This window comes from Thamnophis elegans, chromosome Z, assembly GCF_009769535.1.
Source record: "Thamnophis elegans isolate rThaEle1 chromosome Z, rThaEle1.pri, whole genome shotgun sequence".
NCBI classification, from domain to species: domain Eukaryota; kingdom Metazoa; phylum Chordata; class Lepidosauria; order Squamata; family Colubridae; genus Thamnophis; species Thamnophis elegans.
The window spans coordinates 126671390-126692187 of NC_045558.1; the positions used below are offsets into that span (position 1 = coordinate 126671390).

At 45.9% G+C, this 20798-nt stretch overlaps 1 protein-coding gene across 2 annotated transcripts in view; it reads left to right on the top strand.

Moving 5' to 3' along the window:
- The window catches only part of TEP1 (telomerase associated protein 1), a 174783-nt gene that overhangs the window by 141833 nt on the left and 12152 nt on the right, over positions 1–20798 (top strand). For both annotated transcript variants that reach the window (XM_032237579.1, XM_032237580.1), the window contains exons 44-53: positions 1038–1256; positions 4361–4524; positions 5761–5877; positions 7803–7910; positions 11071–11197; positions 12395–12462; positions 13220–13346; positions 16092–16231; positions 16999–17117; positions 20299–20448. In XM_032237579.1, the coding sequence (XP_032093470.1) occupies positions 1038–1256; positions 4361–4524; positions 5761–5877; positions 7803–7910; positions 11071–11197; positions 12395–12462; positions 13220–13346; positions 16092–16231; positions 16999–17117; positions 20299–20448 (1339 nt within the window). The remainder of the gene's footprint in view (positions 1–1037; positions 1257–4360; positions 4525–5760; positions 5878–7802; positions 7911–11070; positions 11198–12394; positions 12463–13219; positions 13347–16091; positions 16232–16998; positions 17118–20298; positions 20449–20798) is intronic.

Consider the following 20798-nt stretch of genomic DNA (forward strand, 5'->3'; position numbering starts at 1 on the left):
TGGTCAACCAGCCTCTCTGCGCCCTGCGCTGAGTCGGAACCCTGTCCAGGGTCTTCCACATCCTCCAGAGCCGACTCATAGGGCCCCTCGCTGTCGGAGTCTGGTGGCAGCTCCAACGGCTCCTGCTGGGCCACAACACATCCCCATCCTAGATGAGCTGTCATTTGGGTCAAAAGAACTGAGTGGAAACCTAATTTCCTGCAAAAGTGCCCACCGGAAGAAGAGCCCAACCCACATTGTGCAAAGCCCCTCCTGGCCACGGCTGCCATCTGATGACTCAGGAGTCATGAGTCCAGGAGAACCCCCAAATTATGCACTGGGTCTATTTGGGGCAGTGCCACTGCCTCCAAGACCAAAGGTGATCAATTCTCCATGGACCAAAGGACCCCAAACCCAGAACCACTCAATCTTGCGGGGATTCAGTTTCCAAACACATTGCTCCCCATCCAGCCCCTAACAAAGGGAGGGCTAATCTCTTTGTTGGCGCGTGCCAACAGCGTGCACATGCACAAAACAGTGTGCACACTGGGTGCCCACCCATAATACAATGCACCCAACACCCCCTGTGCTCTAGGCTGTCTTGTGCATCCGTGTGCAACTCCCTCTGCGCGGCCTCTTTACCCGTGCATAGGATGCGTGTGACCGCTACGACCCGTTTTGGGCCTAGCAGGCCTCCCTGAAGCCTCCTGCGCCCAAAAACGGCATGGGGGCATGCTACCCCTCCTCTCAATCCCCCCGCCCCCTGCACATACACGCATGCTCCCCCACGCATAGGTATCTCCTGCATGTGCCCTGGCTCCCCCCCCCACGCATGCCCAGCAGAGACCCGAAAATCAGTTGGTCAGCGGGAGGGGTGTATGCATGCGTGGTAGAGCTGAGCTGGGGTGACGGCTCACCTGCTCCCAGAGAGGGCTCCATGTGTCACTTGTGGCACGCCTGCCATAGGTTTTTCATCGCAGTCCTAACAGGCTCTTTGTTGCTAGAGTATGAAACCTTAGATAGTTTTTTAACTTATGTATGTTCTTTCATTCTTGTAGGCTTTCAGACAACCCCGGTTCATTTGCAAGGAAGCGATGTGGCCGTCTGTAGCCTGGCCTGGTTACATCATGTATTTTTGGTTGCGGGCCTCGGCAATGGGTCCCTTTGTGTCTGGAAGACTTTTGAGAGCAGCTCCAATTGCTGCCATCAGTTCAAGGCCCACGAGAAAGCTGTGATGGGCCTTGCGGTGTCTGATAAGCTGGTGGCTTCTGTCTCAGGTGAGTCCAGGGGGGGGATTCCAGGGGGTTTCTTTGAGGACTTCAAGAACTAGAAAGGAATTGAGCAAAAAAAGGGAGTCACTTGTGGGAGGATTCAATGGAATTGCAAGTAGCAGTATCTGGCTGAACTCGTCTAGGCTTGATAACTAAGTAGGATTCAGCTTAGTTGGAACTTAGGTGGCAGAAAATCCCAGGTTTTTAGAACAGATTGAAGAGCCAAATTCTACAGCAGTGATGGCAAACCAGCCATGTCGCAAAAGTGCTTTTTTCAGAAGGCAACTGGACTTTCTTGTTTTTGCTTTTGAAAATGTTTTGCTTCTCATCCAAGAAGCTTTTTCGGCCCTGACTGAATGGTGTGGAATGGAAGGATTTGTATTCCTTGCAGATGGCTGGTGATTTGCATCCTTTTAAAGGGTCCTTGAAGCACTTGGAAGTTTATCTGGGTTGCCTGAGTGGCGCTCCTGATTCCTGTAGTCTGCAGTTTTTTTCCTCTGGAAATCCATTCCTACTCCCACACCATTCAAAGGGTGTTTATCACAAATTGTATAGCTTAAAAGTCTGTAGAGATTCTCAGTCATCCAGGTCATGGTTGTCCCAAAGGGGCTTTTATGAGGAGGCAACTGAAAGTTCTTGTTTTTCTTTTGAAGACATTTTGCTTCTCATCTAAGAAGCTTCTTTAGCTCTGACAGGATAGTAGGGAATGGAAGGATTTATAATCCTTGCAGACAGCTGGTCATTTGCATCCTTTTAGAGGATCCTTGAAGCACTTGGAGGTTTATCTCTGTCCATAGGGTCACCTGAGAAGTTGCCCCTAATTCCTGTAGTCTGCAATTTTTTTCCCCTCTGGAAATCCATTATTCCTACTCCCACACCATTCTAAGGGTGTTCATCCCAAATTGCATAGCTTAAAAGTCTGTAGAGATTCTCAGTCATCCAGGTCATGGTTGTCCCAAAGGGGCTTTTTTTCAGGAGGCAACTGGACTTTCTTGTTTTTTTTTCTTTTGAAGACGTTTCACTTCTCATCCAAGGAGCTTCTTCAGCTCTGACAGGATAGTGGAGCATGGAAGGATTGATATTCCATGCTTCCAGTTCCTGTACACTGCATTTTTTCCCCTCTGGAAGTCCATTCCTACTCCCACACCATTCAAAGTGTGTTCACCCCAAATTTCCAGAGGAATTTCAGAGGAAAAAATGCAGACTACAAGAATCAGGAGCATTATTCAGGTGACCCTGAGGAAACAGGTAAACCTCCAAGTGCTTCAAAGACACTCCAAAAGGATGCAAATGACCAGCTGTCTGCAAGGAATATAAATCCTTCCATGCTCCACTATCCTGTCAGAGCTGAAGAAGCTTCTTGGATGAGAAGCAAAACATTTTCAAAGAAAACACGAAGTCCAGTTGCCTCCTGAAAAAAGCACCTTTGGGACAATCATTACCTAGATGACTGAGACTCTCTACAAAACTTTTAAGCTATGCAATTTGGGATGAACACCCTTTGAATGGTGTGGGAGTAGGAATGGATTTCCAGAGGAAAAATTGCAAACTACAGGAATTAGGGGCAACTACTCAGGTGACCCTGAGGACAGAGATAAACCTCCAAGTGCTTCAAGGACCCTCTTAAAAGGATGCAAATGACCAGCTGTCTGCAAGGAATATAAATCTTTCTATGCCCCACCATCCTGTCAGAGCTGAAGAAGCTTCTTGGATGAGAAGCAAAACATCTTCAAAGAAAAACAAGAAAGTCCAGTTGCCTCCTGAAAAAGCATCTTTGAGACAACCATGACCTGGATGACTGAGAATCTCTACAGACACTTCTATGTTCCAAGAAAAATTCCATCAAATCACTTAGGAATTTAACTTAACTTCAAGGAGGCCTCACTTTTCTTTTTTTGGTTAATAGAGTTATTTGTCTCATTTACTTACAAATTTGTGATAACATGAGGAAGGAAGAACCTCACTGTACGTAACACAAACCCTACTTTCTATAGGTTTTGGTGGAGATGTGTATAGTTAGAATTATGTTGGAGGGGGTGTTGTGTACAAGCGGGTTTATTTTTTATTTCAATGGCAACTGGATTACTCTTTAAGATCCCAGCTTGGATCTTAAAGTCCTGGCAGTCAGTTGGTTTTCTCGATCCTTCTAATTCGAGCCAGACTCTTTTCAGGAGCAGAGATGAATTATGCAATCTGGAATGAAATATTTGCGAAATGTGTCTCTGGGTGTGTTCAGAATGCTTGTGTTTAATTACTAAGTCACCCTCCCACTTTTTTTTGTTTAGTTTTTGCAACCCAGTTTTGCAATAAAAGAGGCAGCGCTTGTAAGAACAATACCACCTGGGAGGGAGGAGAATGGGGTTTATATTTGAGTTTAAAGTATCAATATCCAGGTGATTGTGAGGTTAGAAGAAGGAGATGTTGAAAGAATTCACATGTTCTGTGAAACCACCAAAAGAAATATATTGCCCTAACTTCTAAGTTACTGTTCTGACCAAGGCTTCCCAAGAACATGAAACAAACTCCTTGTCCTGACAAAAACCCCTTTTATTAATTTGCTGTGAATTCTGCTCATTCACGTCCAGCAAAGTCTTTCAAGGAAAGATTTACAGTCACAGACCTTATCTGGCTTGGAGAGCTGCCAGGCCGATATCTGCAAAACTCAGCAAGGAATTCCAGAGAGTCACAAACCAACTAAGCGAATTAATTGTCTCCTGTAAACTCCACTCCACCTTTCGTTCCTCTTTTATTTCCTCTGGGAGGGGCCATTCATTGTCCAACAAGTCAGCCCCTGTTCTTTAGCTGTTCCCTTCGTCTGGCAACTCTGCGCATGCGCACACTGGGAACAGGCTCCAGCTGTTTGTCTGCATCACTGATATCTGACTCTGAAGGCAGCTGATAACCTGCAAATGGCTCTGGTCCCATCTCTGCCTCCAATGTAGAGCACTTTCAGAGCCTTCCCCAGACTCCAGGACTGACCAATGTCCCTCCCCAACTTCCTCACTGTCCGAATCTACTGCCAGCTACACTGGCCGCTTGTGTGCCACAACAGTTACAAATCTATTGACTTGTCTTCACTTTTACTTTCATCTATATATTTCTTTTTCCAGAGGATTTCACCGTTGGGCTGTGGCTTTCAGAGACCCTGAGACCAGGACCTGCCTTGCAAGCCGGCATCTCACCACTCTCTATCCTCCGTGGTCACACTTCTGGGGTGACCTGTTGTTCCTTCAGCCTTGATGGCAACTACCTTGCTACCGGAAGCAAAGACCGGGTAAGGTTGCCCTATGACCTTAACCCAAGGGCAGAATAACTTTAGCATGTGACAGAGAAGATGGGAGGAGCTTCTGGGGTACAGCTTCCCTGTCACACCTAATTTGCCCCATGATATTCCAGTCCAATAATATTGGTGCATTCATCAGTTGTGCAGTGGGATGGTGAGGCTCCATCTCCTAACAAATGTCTGCTGGAGTGGTTTGCTCACCTGGTCACCTGCTTAGAATCCCTCATAGCCTACATATTAATCTTTCTGGCCTATGAGAAATGGGTGCCTAAGAAAGTAGGAAGAAGGAGACTGGAGGCTAAAACATAAAAAAAAACAGTTGCTGGAACTGAGTATATCTAGTTTAATGAAAAGAAGGACTAGGGGGAGACATGATAATAGTGTTCCAATGTCTCAGGGGCTGCCACGAAGAAGAGGGAGTTAAGTGATTCTCCAAAGCACATGAGGGCAGGACAAGAAGCAATGGGTGGAAACTAACCAAGGAGAGAAGCGACTTAGAACTAAGAAATTTCCTGACAGTTAGAATAATTAATCAGTGGAACAACTTGCCTCTAGAAGTTGTGAATGCTCCAACATTGGAAGTTTTTAAGAAGATATTGGCTAACCTTTTGTTTGAAGTGGTGTAGGATTTCCTGCCTGAGCAGGTGGTTGGACCAGAAGACCTCCAATGTCCCTTCCAACTTCTGTTCTATCCTTATCCTTACCCTTACCCTTACCCTACTCTACTCTACTCTACTCTTATTCTACTCTACTCTATTCTTATTATACTCTACTCTACTCTTATTCTACTCTACTCTATTCTTATTATACTCTACTCTATTCTTATTATACTCTACTCTACTCTATTCTTACTCTACTCTACTCTACTCTATTCTTATTATACTATACTCTTATTATACTCTACTCTACTTTACTCTATTCTTATTATACTCTATTCTTATTCTACTCTACTCTATTCTTATTATACTCTACTCTACTCTTATTCTACTCTACTCTATTCTTATTCTACTCTACTCTACTCTTATTATACTCTACTCTACTTTACTCTATTCTTATTCTACTCTACTCTACTCTTATTCTACTCTACTCTATTCTTATTCTACTCTACTCTGCTCATTTAGAAGGCAAGATATGGAATGTGGTGAAAGAAAGTCTGTTTGATAACAAATGAATAGAGCAAAAATGGCTACAATTCTTTGCTTTGAATGTGTCTCCTCCCAATCTCAGGCCTTGTTTCTATGGGATGTAAGGGACCCTCTTCAGAAGGCTCCCTCTCTCTTGCGCTCCCTGCTTTTCTGCCACCAGGACTGGATTTCCAGCTGTGCTTGGATTGGCACCATGTTGGTGAGTGTGGAGAAATTCACAGAGCATGAACTTCTGGGCTCCTGAGGAGGAGAATCCCCAAGGGGCTGGGTTAGTTATTGTCATTGACCAAAAAGGAGGATCCGCCATTTTGCTATTGACGTAACATTTGCAAGTCCACTGTTGTGAATCGTGACCCGACAAATGCGCACACGACAAAACTGTGCTGACAAAACCGCGGTGAGAAAACGGCGACATTGAAATTGCGCCCACAACAGCGCACCAACAACAGCGCACCGACAAAAGCGCGATTAGGGTTAAGGTAAGGGTTAGGGTTAGGGTTATTACCTTGTTTCCGCATTGTTTGTTGATGGCATGCTTTTGTCGGCGTGCTGCTGTCAGCGCGCTGTTGTGGGCGTGATTTCGACATCGCCGTTTTCTCACCGTGGTTTTGTCAGCGTGCTTTTGTCGTGCGCTCATTTGTCGGTGAACCGTTGTGAATCACTAGGAAAAGAGAGCCAGGCTAGAAACCAGAAGACTCTTGAGTTCCAGTCCCGCCTTAGACATGAAAACTGGCTGTGTGACTTTGGGCCCATTACTCTCTCTTAGTCCCGTTCACCTCACAGGGTTGTTATTGTGGGTAAGATAGAAAGAGGAAGAAGTATTAGGTATGTTCATAGTCTTGAGTTATTTTTAAAAATGGAAATAAATCTTTGGAAAAAAAACGTGTGACAAATGGGAACTTTCTCTGAGTCCATCAAAGAGGTAGCACTCTCTTACCATTAATGTCTTCAGCCAGCCTGGATTTCCAAAAAGAAGAAATAAAAGAAGTAGCGAAGTGGCCCAAGGAGAGCTTGCTGACTTGACCCACATGCGGCTTTCCGAGAAAGAGAGAGAAGAAACGCAGACACAGAGAGAGAGAGAGTGAGAGAGATACAGAGGGAGGGAGAGAAAGAGAGGAGGGGATCAGCTGATAGGCAAGGGTCTTTGGTGAGGGCTTTCTCCGAGCCTGACCTCCGGGGTGGGTGTATGAGGTTTGGTGGGGCCAGCTCCTTTTTCCCTTGCCCTGAACCACTTAAAGCTGTGGCTGGGCACTGCTGGCACGTCCCCCTTTCTGACGTCCCCTCCCACTGAATCTCATTCCCACTCCATCAGCCCTCGTGTTAGTGAGGCTGGCGTCAGTTGCAGCTGGACCAGGGTAGTGTCTCGGAGCAAAGAGCAAGTTGTGCATCTCCCCAAGTGACCGAGGCATGGCCAGCACCAACAAGGGCCAGAAGAAGCTCCACAAGAATGAGGCCTTGGAGAATCAGGCTGCTTCTCCATCCTCTGCCGTCGCCCTTACCTTCTCAAGCCAGGCGAAGGAGGAGAGGGGAGGGCAAGGGGCGGGTTCAGCCAGTGATGGGACAGGGAGCCACAGCAGAGGGCCCAAAGAGACACATGCAGCTCCAGAGCCGGGGGTTGCCGACACCCGGTCTAGTGTAGGGGTGTCAAACTCGATTTCATTGAGGGCCGCATCAGAGTTGTGTTTGACCTCGGGAGGGAGGTTGTATTCAGCCCGCAGGCCTTGAGTTTGACGCCCCTGATCTAGTGGTTAGGGTGCTGAACCTGTTGAACGGAAGGTTGGCAGTTCGAGACTCAAGTACCATGTGACAGGGTAAGGTTGCTTTTGGGGGGGGGTCATTCTTATATAAGGTATATTGGAATTGGTGACCTTTTGAGAACAGTAGGCAGTGAAATTTCATTTTAATGTATGCCAATTAGTGTACATTTAAAATGGCCATGCATAATCTTTAGGAGGCTTTCAGAGTGTTCCTGGGTGCTGGGGTGGGCAGAAATGAGCGAAAACCGGGCCAGCTTTTTTGCTCATTTGTGGGGGCTTCCACCCCCCAGGGGCACTCTACAAGCCTCCTAAAAGGCTATTCTGCATTTCTAACTACTCTTTCTGACCCTTGTTCTTTTGGCAACAGCTCTCTGGCTCCAATGATGGTACCGTTTGTCTCTGGGATATGACAACTAGCGAGTGTGTCCAGAAATTCCTGGGGCACCAAAGCCCAATCTGTGGAATCACAACTGAGGTAAGGGGATAGGCCAAAGGTGGAACATTTTCAAAGGATGATTCTGCAGAAAAATCAAATCCAGAAAACACTCAAAGATAACCGATTCAGCTGGATTCATTAACTTCTTTTTATACATAATAACAGATGAATAAATGTATAATACCAATAGTAGAATCTTTCAATGTGGTAGAAGTTACAAGCAGAACACAACCAGGAGAGAACATTTTCATCTCAGAGTTCAGAATAACTCAGTTTTTATTCTCAGTACAGACTCAGATTTGTTTAAGCTCCCATTGGCTGACTTAGTTGCTATGACTATTCATTGGCTGGCCTTGTTACCATGTCTCTCTCACTCATGAATATTCTAACAGATTCTTTCCTAAATATGTCTTTGCCTCCCCTCCACATTTCAGTGATTCTATAAAATAAAATGAGGGAGTTCAAACCCAGAAAGGAACCCACTGAAAACTCTGTAAAGAAGCGCAAAGAGTTTAGAATTGAAAATCACTTTTGGGGGGATTTGAAAGAGGCCATTTTGATCTCTCCAGAATTGATCCAAGATTCTTCTGAGCTCAGAGAAGTTGTCCTGAGCTTGATGTGATCCCTTTGGGAGCAGCATCGGAACACTTTCTGTAAAGTCTTCCGACGGCCTCTTTCAAATTCAGAACGAGCCATTTTGAGGTTTAAAACATTGTGGGCGCTTCTAGAATGCTGTCTCTGTGGATGAGAGTGGAAGAGAAAACAGCTTTGCATTCAAGGTCATGTTTAGGGGGAAAAATGTATAAATAGTGCCTTGGAGAAGACCTGAAAGAAACAGAGATAAGGATAAAAACATTTTAACTTGATGCTTAACCTTTAAGGACTGAAATTGGTCTGAAATCGTTATTTGCAATTAGATTTGCTATTTTGTATAATCCTCACAGTTCCAGGTGTAAAAGTGAGCTTGTATGGTGAGATGGGCGGCAACAAATTGAAGGGAGGGAGGGAGGGATGGGATGTAGGATGGGTTCTGGCTATCACTACTACTGGTTCATTCAGGAATGCAATGCGCACTCACATGCACAGTGCAACAAAAATTGCTCTGCGCATGCCCAGAAGGAAAAACCAAGATTGCACCGCCTACGGTGCCATCAAGAGAACCGGTTCAGTGGTGTGGCAGGCCTGGGTTGTTGCCAGTTCCAGTGACCCAGGCTGGCAAGATACTACCGGTTCAGCCGAACAGGGCTGAACCAACAGGAACCCACCTCTGATGGGATGGGATCGGATGTGTTGAATGAATGAATGAATGAATAAATGAATGAATGAATGAATGAATGAATGAATGAATATTATATTGTATCTAGCTCAACCAGAAGCATTTTCCCAAGAGTATAAGAAAACTAACATCATCTTTGAATGTTCAGAAAGTAATATTGTTATTGCTGATAACTAATATACAGGTAGTCCTCGACTTACAAAAATTTGTTTAGTGACCGTTTGAATTTAACAACGGCACTGAAAAAAGTGACTTATGACTATTTTTCACAGTTATGACCATTGCAGCATTTCCATGATCACGTGATCAAAATTCAGACGTTTGACAACTGACTCATATTTATGACGGTTGCAGTGTCTCTGGATCACGTGATCCCCTTTTGCGACCTACTGACAAGCAAAGTCAATGGGGAAGCCAGATCCATTTAACAACCGTGTTACTAGCCTTAACAACTGCAGCGATTTACTTAACAACGGTGGCAAGAACGGTCATAAAATGGGTCAAATCTCAACAACTTAGCCTCACTTAGCAACATAAATTTTGAGTTCAATTGTGATCGTAGGTCGAGGGCTACCTGTTCTTGTACTTTTGGGAGGACGCTGTTATCATTTCTAGCATTTAGTGTAGAATTGGCATAGTAATTATTTCTGTTGACTGTGGCTCATTCATAGCAGATTCTTGTTAGTGTCAGCCTCTGTTTCGCTTGCTTGCTATCGGCTGCCATAGAAACAGGGAGGGTGGGGGCACGGTATTTGGGAAGGGAATTATATGGTACTGGAGGAATAGGTAGCAGAGAGTTTTGTTCTCACCATCTTCTGTGTATGCTGATGTTTGGTCAAGGCCAACCGTCTCGCATACCAACCTGATGAGGCCTTTTGAAGATGCACCCCACATGACACCTTAGGGAGTTGCAGATTGGACACTGGGCTGGAGTAATTGGAGGGAGGGGGCTGGGTAATCATTTGATATGTACTTGTTCGTGCCTTTTTGGCTTAGATTTTGCTTTCCTTTCGCTGTATTTGTATTTGTATTTTATTATTTGTATGCTGCCCTTCTCCGGGAGGACTCAGGGCGGCAAACAATTCAAGGGGGAAAAAAGGGGGGGAACATAAAAGACAAAATACAAATAATAAAAGTAGACAACAGTCGCACAACCATACATGTCGAGAGGGGAGGGAACTCATCACCCCCAGGCCTGCCGGCAAAGCCAGGTTTTGACGGCTTTTCGGAAGGCCTGGAGAGAGGTGAGGGTCCGAATCCCTGCGGGGAGTTCATTCCAGAGGGCCGGAGCTGCCACAGAGAAGGCCCTCCCCCGGGTAATAGCCAGGTGGCATTGGCTGGTAGATGGCACCCGGAGGAGGCCAACCCTGTGAGATCTAATGGGTCTGTGGGAGGTAATTGGCAGCAGGCGGTCTCTCAAGTACCCAGATCCAATACCATGAAGGGCTTTATAAGTTACGACTAGCACCTTGAAGCGTATCCGGAGACTGATCGGTAACCAGTGCAGCTGCTATCTTTTCATAACCAGTAAAAGTATCTTTAATTCCATGAACAATGGAGTTGGGAGTTTTCTTTCTTGGTTATTAATGGAGGCACACCTGACAGTCTATTGATCCTTTTGCCTCATTTTAGCTGTCTACTCCTAGCTTATTTAACTGGGTCATTACTTCCTAAATGAGTTCGGCTGTGGGACATCAGTTCTCAGCATATTCAACTAGTATTCTGGTGGGGTCTTCTGAGAATTGTGTTTACCCACCGCTCTGAAGGGTTCTCCATTCTGTGTTGCAGCCAGCTGCAAAACCGTTTGCATGTTCCCAGCCAATCCCACAGAGCAGTTGCTACACACATATCCTGTAACTATGCCTGACCATGCTTCTTGTTTTATTCCCCCGAACTCTTCCCTTTCTGCATCCTTGCACACAGAAAGACCATGTCATCTCCATGGGCAGAGATGGGATGCTGATAACATGGAACCTCCAGGGAGTGGAAGAAACTCGCTTCTTGGCTCACCCGAGCCAAACCAATCACTGCACTGGCTTCAGAGATCCATGTAAGAGATTTCTTGGCACTGTTTTGCAAAAAATATGACTCTGTTTTGGAAGACAGGGACTGGGGAGGAGGTGAAAGCCCTGTCTGCATTGTTTACCCTGTAATGCAAATGAATCTTTGGTTGTGTATATTTTTATATCAGGGTTTAATTTTGATACAGATGATGCTTCCATTTGTGAAAATATACATTAAAACATGCTTAAATTTGATCAAGCCATCTTCCCTTAAGCCCAGAGACAGAGAGAGACAAAAACATTACATTCTGATCTAGTGGTTAGACCTCATGGTTAATGCACAGGGCTAAAAACAGGAGACTGTGAGTTCTACTCCCACCTTAGGTATGAAATGAGTCTCTCTCAGCCCATCTTACTGTTCTGGCCTAGGCTTCCCAAGAGCATGAAGCAAACCCCTGATTCTGACAAAAACCCCTTTTATTAATTGACTGTGAATTCTGCTCATTCACATCCAGCAAAGTCTTTCAAGGGAGGATTTACAGTCACAGACCTTATCTGGCTTGGAGAGCTGACAGGCTGATATCTGCAAAAGTTGTCAAGAAGTCTCGGAGAGTTATGAACCAATTAATCAAACTAATTGTCTCTTGTCTCCTGCAAACTCCACTCCCGTTTCGCTCCACTTTTATTTCCTCTGGGAGGGGCCATTCACCGTCCACCTGTGGCCTTGCTCCCAAGTTAGCCCCTGTTCCTTAGCTGTTCCCTTTGTCTGGCAACTCTGCACATGCGCACACTGGGAATAGGTTCCAGCTGTTCCTGTGCCTCACTGACGTCTGACTCTGAAGGCAGCTGATAACGCATACGGCTGTGGCCCCCTCTCTGCCCTCGACACAGAGCCCTCATCAGAGCCTTCCCCAGACTCCAGGACTGGCCCATGTCCCTCCCCAACCTCCTCACTGTCCGAATCTGCTGCTACTTCTGCTGACCCCTGGCGGGCCACAACCCTTATCTCACAGGGTTCTTGGTGTGGGGAAAATAGGAAGAGAAAAGTGTGTTGGATACATTCGCCGCCTTGAGTTATTTATAAAAATTATAAAGGCAGGATAGAAATAAATAACCTTGCAATGAAGTTGAAGTATTAAAGGAATTAAACAGGAAACTTTGTCGTAAAGTATTTGGATGTACCCATCCCATAGGTTACTCTCTGTGGAGTTGGTATGAAAGACTTGTGTTTTTATCCTCCGCAGGGCAGAAAGACTTTATGTTGGCTGCAGCTGGTGCTGATGGCACCGTGAAAATTTGGAGACCCTTAACAGTAAGAAAGGAGGGGAAATCTTTTATCTTTTTTCTTTTAAAGACCTATGGTGGTTGCACAGTACAAATAATAGGGATCAGTTCTTCCAGGAACACTCTCTCTCTATAAAAATGTGTGTGCGTGTGTGTGCGTGTGTGTGTTTGTGTGTTCAAGCATAACACTGGAACATCTTGAACAATTTCAACCAAACTGGTGTATAGATGACTTACTTTCTGGATAAAAATACTGGGTGGGAAAAACACCCCTAATACCCTTTCGGAGGGGAGGTGTTCTGTTAAGATACAGCTTGTTGTGCCTTACTGGCTTCTACTGTGCAGCACAGTGGAGTTGCCATGGTAACGGCTTCACAGTACTCCACAAGAGGACTCCCTCAGATAAGGGGAAAAATCCAACATTAGAAATTACGTTTGGTCCGGACATTTCCCCCCTGTAAATAAATACCCAGGCAACATCAAGTTATCGGCTAATTTGAAATAAAATTAGGTTACAACTTGAAAGTTGTAATGTTGATGCATTAGAAATTATTGGTTGAAACGCCAGAATTTAATTTTACTGGTTAGGGTTAGAGTTAGGGTTAGGGTTTTTATTTTTCTTATCAATCCCCCAAAGTTAAGTTACTTAAGGTGAATGACCATATAAATCTTTTAAATACAATGCAGACGTAAACATTTATTTTTCTCCAGTTTTTTTACTCGCATAAGAGTAATATTGCCTTTTATCGCATGCCTTTTATTAATTCCTTTCTGGTTATTTGCAGATTGAACAACCTCAAGTCCTTTTCGGACACTCTGCTTCTGTCTGTGCGGCTGCTGCTACCTCATCGTCATTCCTGACCATCTCCAAAGACAAGTCAGTCCGCATATGGGCCGTCCCTAAAACTGATGGTAAGTAGATGGGTGTCATGAATCCGACTAATGAACCCAAGCAAATCAGAACTCTGAGGCTAAGGCCTCCCTCTAAGAATGCCTTTATTGGGTACATCATATCAGCATGATCAAATGGAAAATCAACTCTAAATGTTTCCCGCGGTTTCAGAATAATTAAAATGGGAAATAACCCCCTCCCCAAAAGTCGCAAGTCATGTCAGCCAACTCCTCCACGTCTCTATTCACCATCTGTAAAGATGACCTTGGTTCCTATGAGAAAGTTCTGTGTTTTGTCTAGCAACACATTTCTTCCTCCCTCCTCCTCTCCCCACTCTGTATGGCAACTGAGGAATAGAGAATTGGTTTCTGCCAGGTACGATTAGAAGTTGACAGTCGGATCACCCCTAGTAACTGAGGAATACCTGGAAAATATCAAATATTAGATGGGTTAATTTCCTATTACCCCCACTCCTCCAATCCAGGGGTGGTATTCACTTACCTTCCCTACTGGTTCTCAAATGTGAGCGCACACTCAGCTGTCCACGCACGTACCTTTGGTGAAAAAAGGGCCTAAATGGAATGCCATAGAGCTGGGGCAGTTGGGAGGGGCCACTCGTGATTTCTGCTACCGGTTCAAGTGAAGCGGTCTGAACAGGTAGAATACCACCTCTGCCCCAATCACCAGGTGGTTCCTTTGGCTTCTGGGGATAATTTTCATGGAATTTCCTGACTAACTTCTCTGCTCTAACATTCCTTCACTTTACCCAAGTGGCTTCTGACGGGGTAATCTTTCTGCTGGATGAAGTATTGCAGTTTTCCCTTATAAATGAAGAAGGTAATCCTTCTACGTGATCGTGCTGATATGATGTACCCAATAAAGAGGGAATCCTTAGCCTCAGAGTTAGGGTTCGTTAGTCAGGATCATGACAATGGATCTCCTAAAACTGGGGTCTACATCCTTGGCAACTTTAAGACTTGTGGACTTCAACTCCCAGGATTCCTCACCCAGCAATCTGAGGGTCGAGCAAGCATCAAGCGGGCAGGCGGGATGAGCAAGCATCGAGCGGGCAGGCAGGGGCGGGGCCAGCCAGATGTCGCTACCGGTTTGGCGAATCAGGTCAAATTTCCCCTACCAGTTCGCCCGAACCAGTGCGAACCGGCCGAATACCACCTCTGTTGGTAATTCCTGCCCTAAAAGACCTGGAACATTTTGAAATCTGTGGATTGAAGCAGAACAAGAAATAGAGGCAGAGAGAGATACGAGGGGGGTGGCTATCACTTATTCTTAACAATCACAATTGAGTCCAAAATTTCTGTTGCTAAGCAAGACAGTTATTAAGCAAAGTTTGCCCCATTTAACGACCTTCCTTGCCACCATCGTTAAGTGAATCACTGCTGAAAACTACAGTTGTTCAGTGAATCTGGCTTTTTCATTGACTTGTTGAAATGTTGCAAAAGGCAATCACATGACTCCAGGACACTGCAACTGTCATAAATATGAGCCAGTTGCCAAGGGTCTGAATTTTGATCACATGGCCATGGGGATTCTGCAACTGTTGTTAAGTGTGAAAAGTTGTCATAAGTAATTTTTTTCTGTGCCGTTATAACTTTGAATGGTCACTAAAAGAATGGCTGTAAGTCAAGGAGTGCCGGCTTTCCCAACCTTGGCAATTTTGTGTGGACTTCAATTCCCAGCATGCATTTTTCCATAAATAATCATGGAAAACAAGCAGGCTAGCAGTAATATCTACTCCCCGCTCCAACAATACATCCCAAAGAAATGTGAAAGAAGTTCTCCAGCAATCTGAAAATAAGGAGAAAAAAAGAGCACACCGAAGTGATTCACTTAACAACTGTGATGATCCCCTTAGCAACGGTGGCAAAAAAAAGGTTGCAAAATAAGGCAAACCTCACTTCACAGTTGTTCTGCTTAGCAACATAAATTTTAGACTCAATTGTGGTCATAGGTTGAGGATCACAGGTAGTCCTCGGCTTACAACAGTTCATTTAGTGACCATTCAAAGTCACAAGGGCAAAAGTGACTTATGACCGTTTTCCACAGTTCCCCATGATCACGTGATCAAAATTCAGATGCTTGGCAATTGGTTCACACTTATGACTGTTGCTGCGTCCCGAGGTCGTGCTATCCCCTTTTGCGACCTTCTGCCAAGCAAAAGTCAATGGGGAAGCCATATTCACTTAACAACCAGGTGACTAACTTATCAACTGCAGTGATTCACTTAACAACAGCTTGCGTCAAGAAACGCCGTATAATGGAGCCAAACTTACTTAGCAAATTCTGACTTAACAACGTAAATTTTGGGCTTAATTTTGATGGTAAGTCAAGGACTACCTGTATCTCACCAGGCTCAAGGTTGACTCATCCTTCCATCTTCCCAAGGTGGGTAAAATGTTGGGGGCAAGAGGCTAACTCTGTAAACCCCTTAGGGAGGGCTGCAAAAGCGGTATATAAATCCAAGTGCTATTGCTGTGAGTCTCGGTGGTGCAGTGGTTAGAGTGCAGTACTGTAGGATACTTCTGTTGCCTGCCGGCTGCCTTCAAATTTGCAGTTCGAATCTCACCAGGCTGAAGGTTGACTCAGCCTTCCATCCTTCCGAGGTGGGTAAAATGAGGACCCCGATTGTTGGGGGGCAAGAGGCTGACTCTGTAAAATCGCTTAGAGAGGGCTGTAAAGCACCGTGAAGAGGTATATAAGTCTAAGTACTTTGCTCTCTGTATGTTTCTTTCCCTTATCCACCACAGCTGACCCGGAATGCCTGCCTCCTCACCAGGGTGCTGTCACAGCTGTGGCTTGGTCTCCTGATGGGAAGTTGGCTGCTTCTGGTGGGGAACACGGTGACCTGATTGTCTGGCAAGGAGGAGAGATTTTGGGGATGGCAAAGGTAGGGCAGGTGTTCTGCACCTGTGTGCTCAAGTATATTTGGACCTTAGGAATAGCGCCTTTTTACAACCTGGGGAAAGGAAGTTGTTCTGATCTAGGCTTCCCCAAAAAGCACGAAGCAGATCCCTGGTCCCGAGAAAAGCCCTTTTATTAAACGAATGTGAATTCCTCGCATTCACATTCAGCAAACTGTCTTTCAAAGGTGAATTTATGACCACTGACCTTATCTAGCTTGGGAAGCTGCCATGTAAATATTTTCCAAATGCAGTGATGTGCAAGGAAAGACTTGGCACAGAGTCTCTGAGATTCACGGACAGATCTGCACACTCCTGAAATGAATGAACTAGTTGTTTCCTGCTAAAGCCCACTCCCCTTTCACTCCTCTTTTATTCCCTATGGGAAGAGCTATTCACCATCCACCTGTGGCTTTACTCCCAAGTCGACCCTGATTTCTTAGCGGATTTTTTTCTGGCAGCTCTGTGCATGCGCACACTGGGAACATGTTACAGCTGTTCCTCTGCCTCACTGCTGTCTAGTTCCGAAGGCAGCTGGTAACTGTTGGATGGCCTTGGCCCGTCTCTGCCTCTGACGCAGAGCTCATCCAAGCCTTCCCCAGACTCCAGGACTGGCCCGTGTTCCTCCCCAACCTCCTCATTGCCCGACTCTGCTGCCAGCTCTGCTGGCCGCTGGACGGCCACAACAGAAGTGCCAACAGATTCAGTGCCTGCTTTCAATTGGTGTCTGTTTTTTTTTTTAACCTTCTTCCAGGTTGGCCCCTGGTGTATCAGTGCTCTTACTTTCCATTCTTCTCATACAATCCTTGTGGCTTGTGGTGGGATCAGCCTTTGGGATATAAGTGACAGCATGCAGAACGTCAAGGCAGTTAGGTAAGATGGAGCAAAGCACAATGGGGGGGGGCTGACTGTCAATCCCTTTCCCTCCTGGATTTATACGTGGGTCGCTCCTTGGAATCTGTTCAACCCCAACAGCAGCTGCTGTAAGAAGCAGAAAGGTCCGCCATAATCTTTGTACTCAATACAGGCAGTCCTCGACTTACAATCGTTCACTTAGTGACCATTCGAAGCTACAGAGGCACTGAAAAAAGTTATTTGCGGGTGTTTTTCACAATCGTTATAGCACGCCCAAAGTCAATGGGATCAAAATTCAGACGCTTGGCAACTGACTCATAGTTATGATGGTCACAATGTCCTGGAGTCTTGTGACCCCATTTTGTGACCTTACGACAAGCAAGGTCAATGGGGAAGCCAGATTCACTTAACAACCGTGTTACTAATTTAACAATTGGAGTGATTCATTTAACAAGTGGAACGAGAAAGTTAGTTAAATGGGGCAAAATTCACTTAAACGTCTCAGCAGCAGAAATTTTCGGCTCAATTGTGGTTGTAAGTCTACGTCCAGTAGTAAGATGCCGAGACCCAGAAAGAGTGCAGAGAAGAGTGATAAAGATTTATTAGGGGGCTGGACTGTATAATGAATGATTGAAGGAACCAGTCATGTCTAGTCTAACCAAGACCAGGCTAAGAGTAATGTGATAGCAATATTCCAGTACTTGAGGGGCTATCACAGAGAAGAGGGGGTCAACCAGTGGTGGGTTCCGGATCCCGTTGCAACCGGTATGGTGCAATGGGGCCCAATGTCCACCACTTGAATGCATGCAGCACGTGCATGCGTCCTTACCTCCTGCGACACTCCGCGACAGCTCTGTGATGCTCCAGCTGCTTGGCATTGTGTCGTGCAGGCGCTGTACACTCTATGCACATGTGCGGAAGCACCAAAGAGCTCGAATACAGGTAAGGATGGCGGGCGGGTGGGTGGGCCCTCTGGAGCACCGTACTGGAACAATAGCTGGTGCTCCCGGCAGGCACTGGTACACGTACCACCTGCAACTCACCACTGGGGTCAACCTATTTTTCAGAGAATTTGAGGGCAGGGCAAGAAGTAGTGAACGGAAGCTCATTTAAGAGAGATTCAATCTACACTGTTTCCCCCCAAAATAAGACCTCTCTGGATAATAAGCCCAATCGGGCTTTTGAGCGCATGCGCTAATATAAGCCCTCGCCTCAAAATATTTAGATGCTTGAACACCCGGCCCCTGCCATTTCCTCTGGTTGCTTGCCACGGAAACCACACATGGTGAGGAGGCGAGGCCAAAGGGAGGGGAAATGGAGGGGAAAATATGCCCCCCACACCCCAAACGCCCTTACCTAATGGCCGCTCCCGTAACCCTAGCCACCACGCTCCTTCTACTAACGGCCGCTGCAAAAAGAGCGGCAGGCCCAGGAACGCGACTCGCTGCTGCTGCAGCACCACACCGCAGCAGCCATGAGGTGACCACGCCCGCCGCCTCCTGCCCCTCAAAAATAATAAGACCTCCCCTGAAATAAGGCCAAGTGCTTATTTCAGGGGTCAGAAGAAAAGCAAACTCCGCCTTATTTTCAGAGAAACACGGTAGAACCAAGGAGAAATTTCCTGACAATGAGAACAATTAATCAGTGGAAAGGTTTATCTCTAGAAGTTGTGGGTGTTCCCTCAATAGAGGTTTTCAAAAGAGACTGGACAGCCATTTGTCCAGAATGGTAGAGGAGCAGGCTGGACTAGAAGACCTCCAAGGTCTCTTCCGACTATATTATCCCATGGTCTTATGTCTTCCAAAAGACTCCCTTGGACACGAAGCGAGTCGGTTCCAAGCACAAGAAGAAGAAAAGGTCTTGTATGAGGTCTTGTGGACTTCACAGACACAACATCTTAATGCCAGGGGAACAGTAGAACTATCTGGTAGATCAGTGATGGCCATAGAGCCGAGGTGGCACAGTGGTTAGAGTGCAGTACTGCAGGCCACTTCAGCTGACTGTTATCTGCAGTTCAGCGGTTCTAATCTCACCGGCTCAAGGTTGACTCAGCCTTCCATCCTTCCGAGGTGGGTGAAATGAGGACCCAGACTGTGGGGGCAATATGCTGACTCTGTAAACCGCTTAGAGAGGGCTGAAAGCCCTATGAAGCAGTATATAAGTCTAACTGCTATTGCTATTGCTATGAACCTTTTCGGCACCAAGTGCCCAAACCAGAACGCGCCTGTATGCATGTACGTGTGTGCACGCCAGAGCACCAGAGACTGAAGATCAGCTGGCAGCTGATCTTCGGGTTTCTAGCATGCGCATTTGTGCCTGCCAGCTGGTTTTCCGGAGCACCGTAAACCCGGAGACCAGCTGGCTGGAGCATGAATTGTTTTTGCTGTTTGGGAGGCTATTTTAGGGCTGTTTATGGCCCAAATGTGGCTGGAAAACAGCCTGGAAAACAGCCAGATTTTGGGTCATATTCCTGTTTGTTTTCTGAACCATTTTCAGCCCAAGAAATGGTCCAAAGATGCCCAAAAAGCAACCCCCAAAATGGCCTGTTTTTGGGCCGTTTTTCAGGCCATTTACTGGCACCCATGAAGACCAGCATGCACACCAAAAAAGCAGCTGGCGACAGGGCGCGTGCCCACAGAGAGATCTTTGTGTGCCACCTCTGGCACACGTTCCATAGGTTCGCCTTCATGGATGTAGATGGTTAGGAGTTAGAAACATTCGGCTGCAGATACAAATGATCAAGAAAGAGTGAACAGTTTTTATGCCACCCATTCCTTCTTTCCATTAAACTAGGCATATCTGATTCCTGCAACCGTTCTTCATATCTTCTAGCCTCCCATCCCCTAATCATCTTTGTTGCTTTTCTCTGCACTCTTTCTGGAATCTCAACACCTTTTTTTGTATTGTGGTGACCAAAAGTGGATGCAATATTCCAAATGTTGTCTTAATAAAGCATTCTACATTGGTACTAACACTTCACATAATTTTGATTCTATCCCTCTTAATGTTACATTAAGAAACGGCAAATTGGATAGATCCTTGGTTTGATCTTGCTGGATATTCCTGCCCAGCTGATTCAAGAGGCTGCCTATAGTGGATGGTTCTTGTCATTTGTTGAGTCTTATTGAGCCTGTTCTTCACCCATCAGTTGCCTTTCCACAACTCTCCTTATCTAGCTGTTTTTTTCCCTCTTGCTTAGCTTGACGCGTAGGAGAACCTTGTGGCAAACCAAAGGAGTTTCTGTCCTGTGCATGGGGATGCTCCCCACTCTGGGTGCTTCAGTTTGTGGGCTAAGTGATAGAGAATTGTTGCTTCTTCTACCTGGAGATGACAATTTTGAGACATTCACGTAAGAGATCTGTGGATCAGTGGTGGGATTCAATTTTTTTTTACTACCGGTTGTTTGGGCGTGTCTGAGTGGGTGTGGGTGTGGCTTGGTGGGTGTGGCACGGGAAGGATACTGCAAAATTCCCATTCCCACCACACTCCAGAGGAAAGATACTGCAAAATCTCCATTCCCTCCCCACTCCTGGTGGAAGGATACTGCAAAATCTCCATTCCTTCCCCACTCCAGGGGAAGGATAGTGCAAAATCTCCATTCCTTCTGCACGGTTCACCGACAAAAGGGCGACCGACAAAAGTGTGCCCGACTAAACCGCGGTGACAAAACCGCGAGTTCTAAACCACGCCGACGAATGA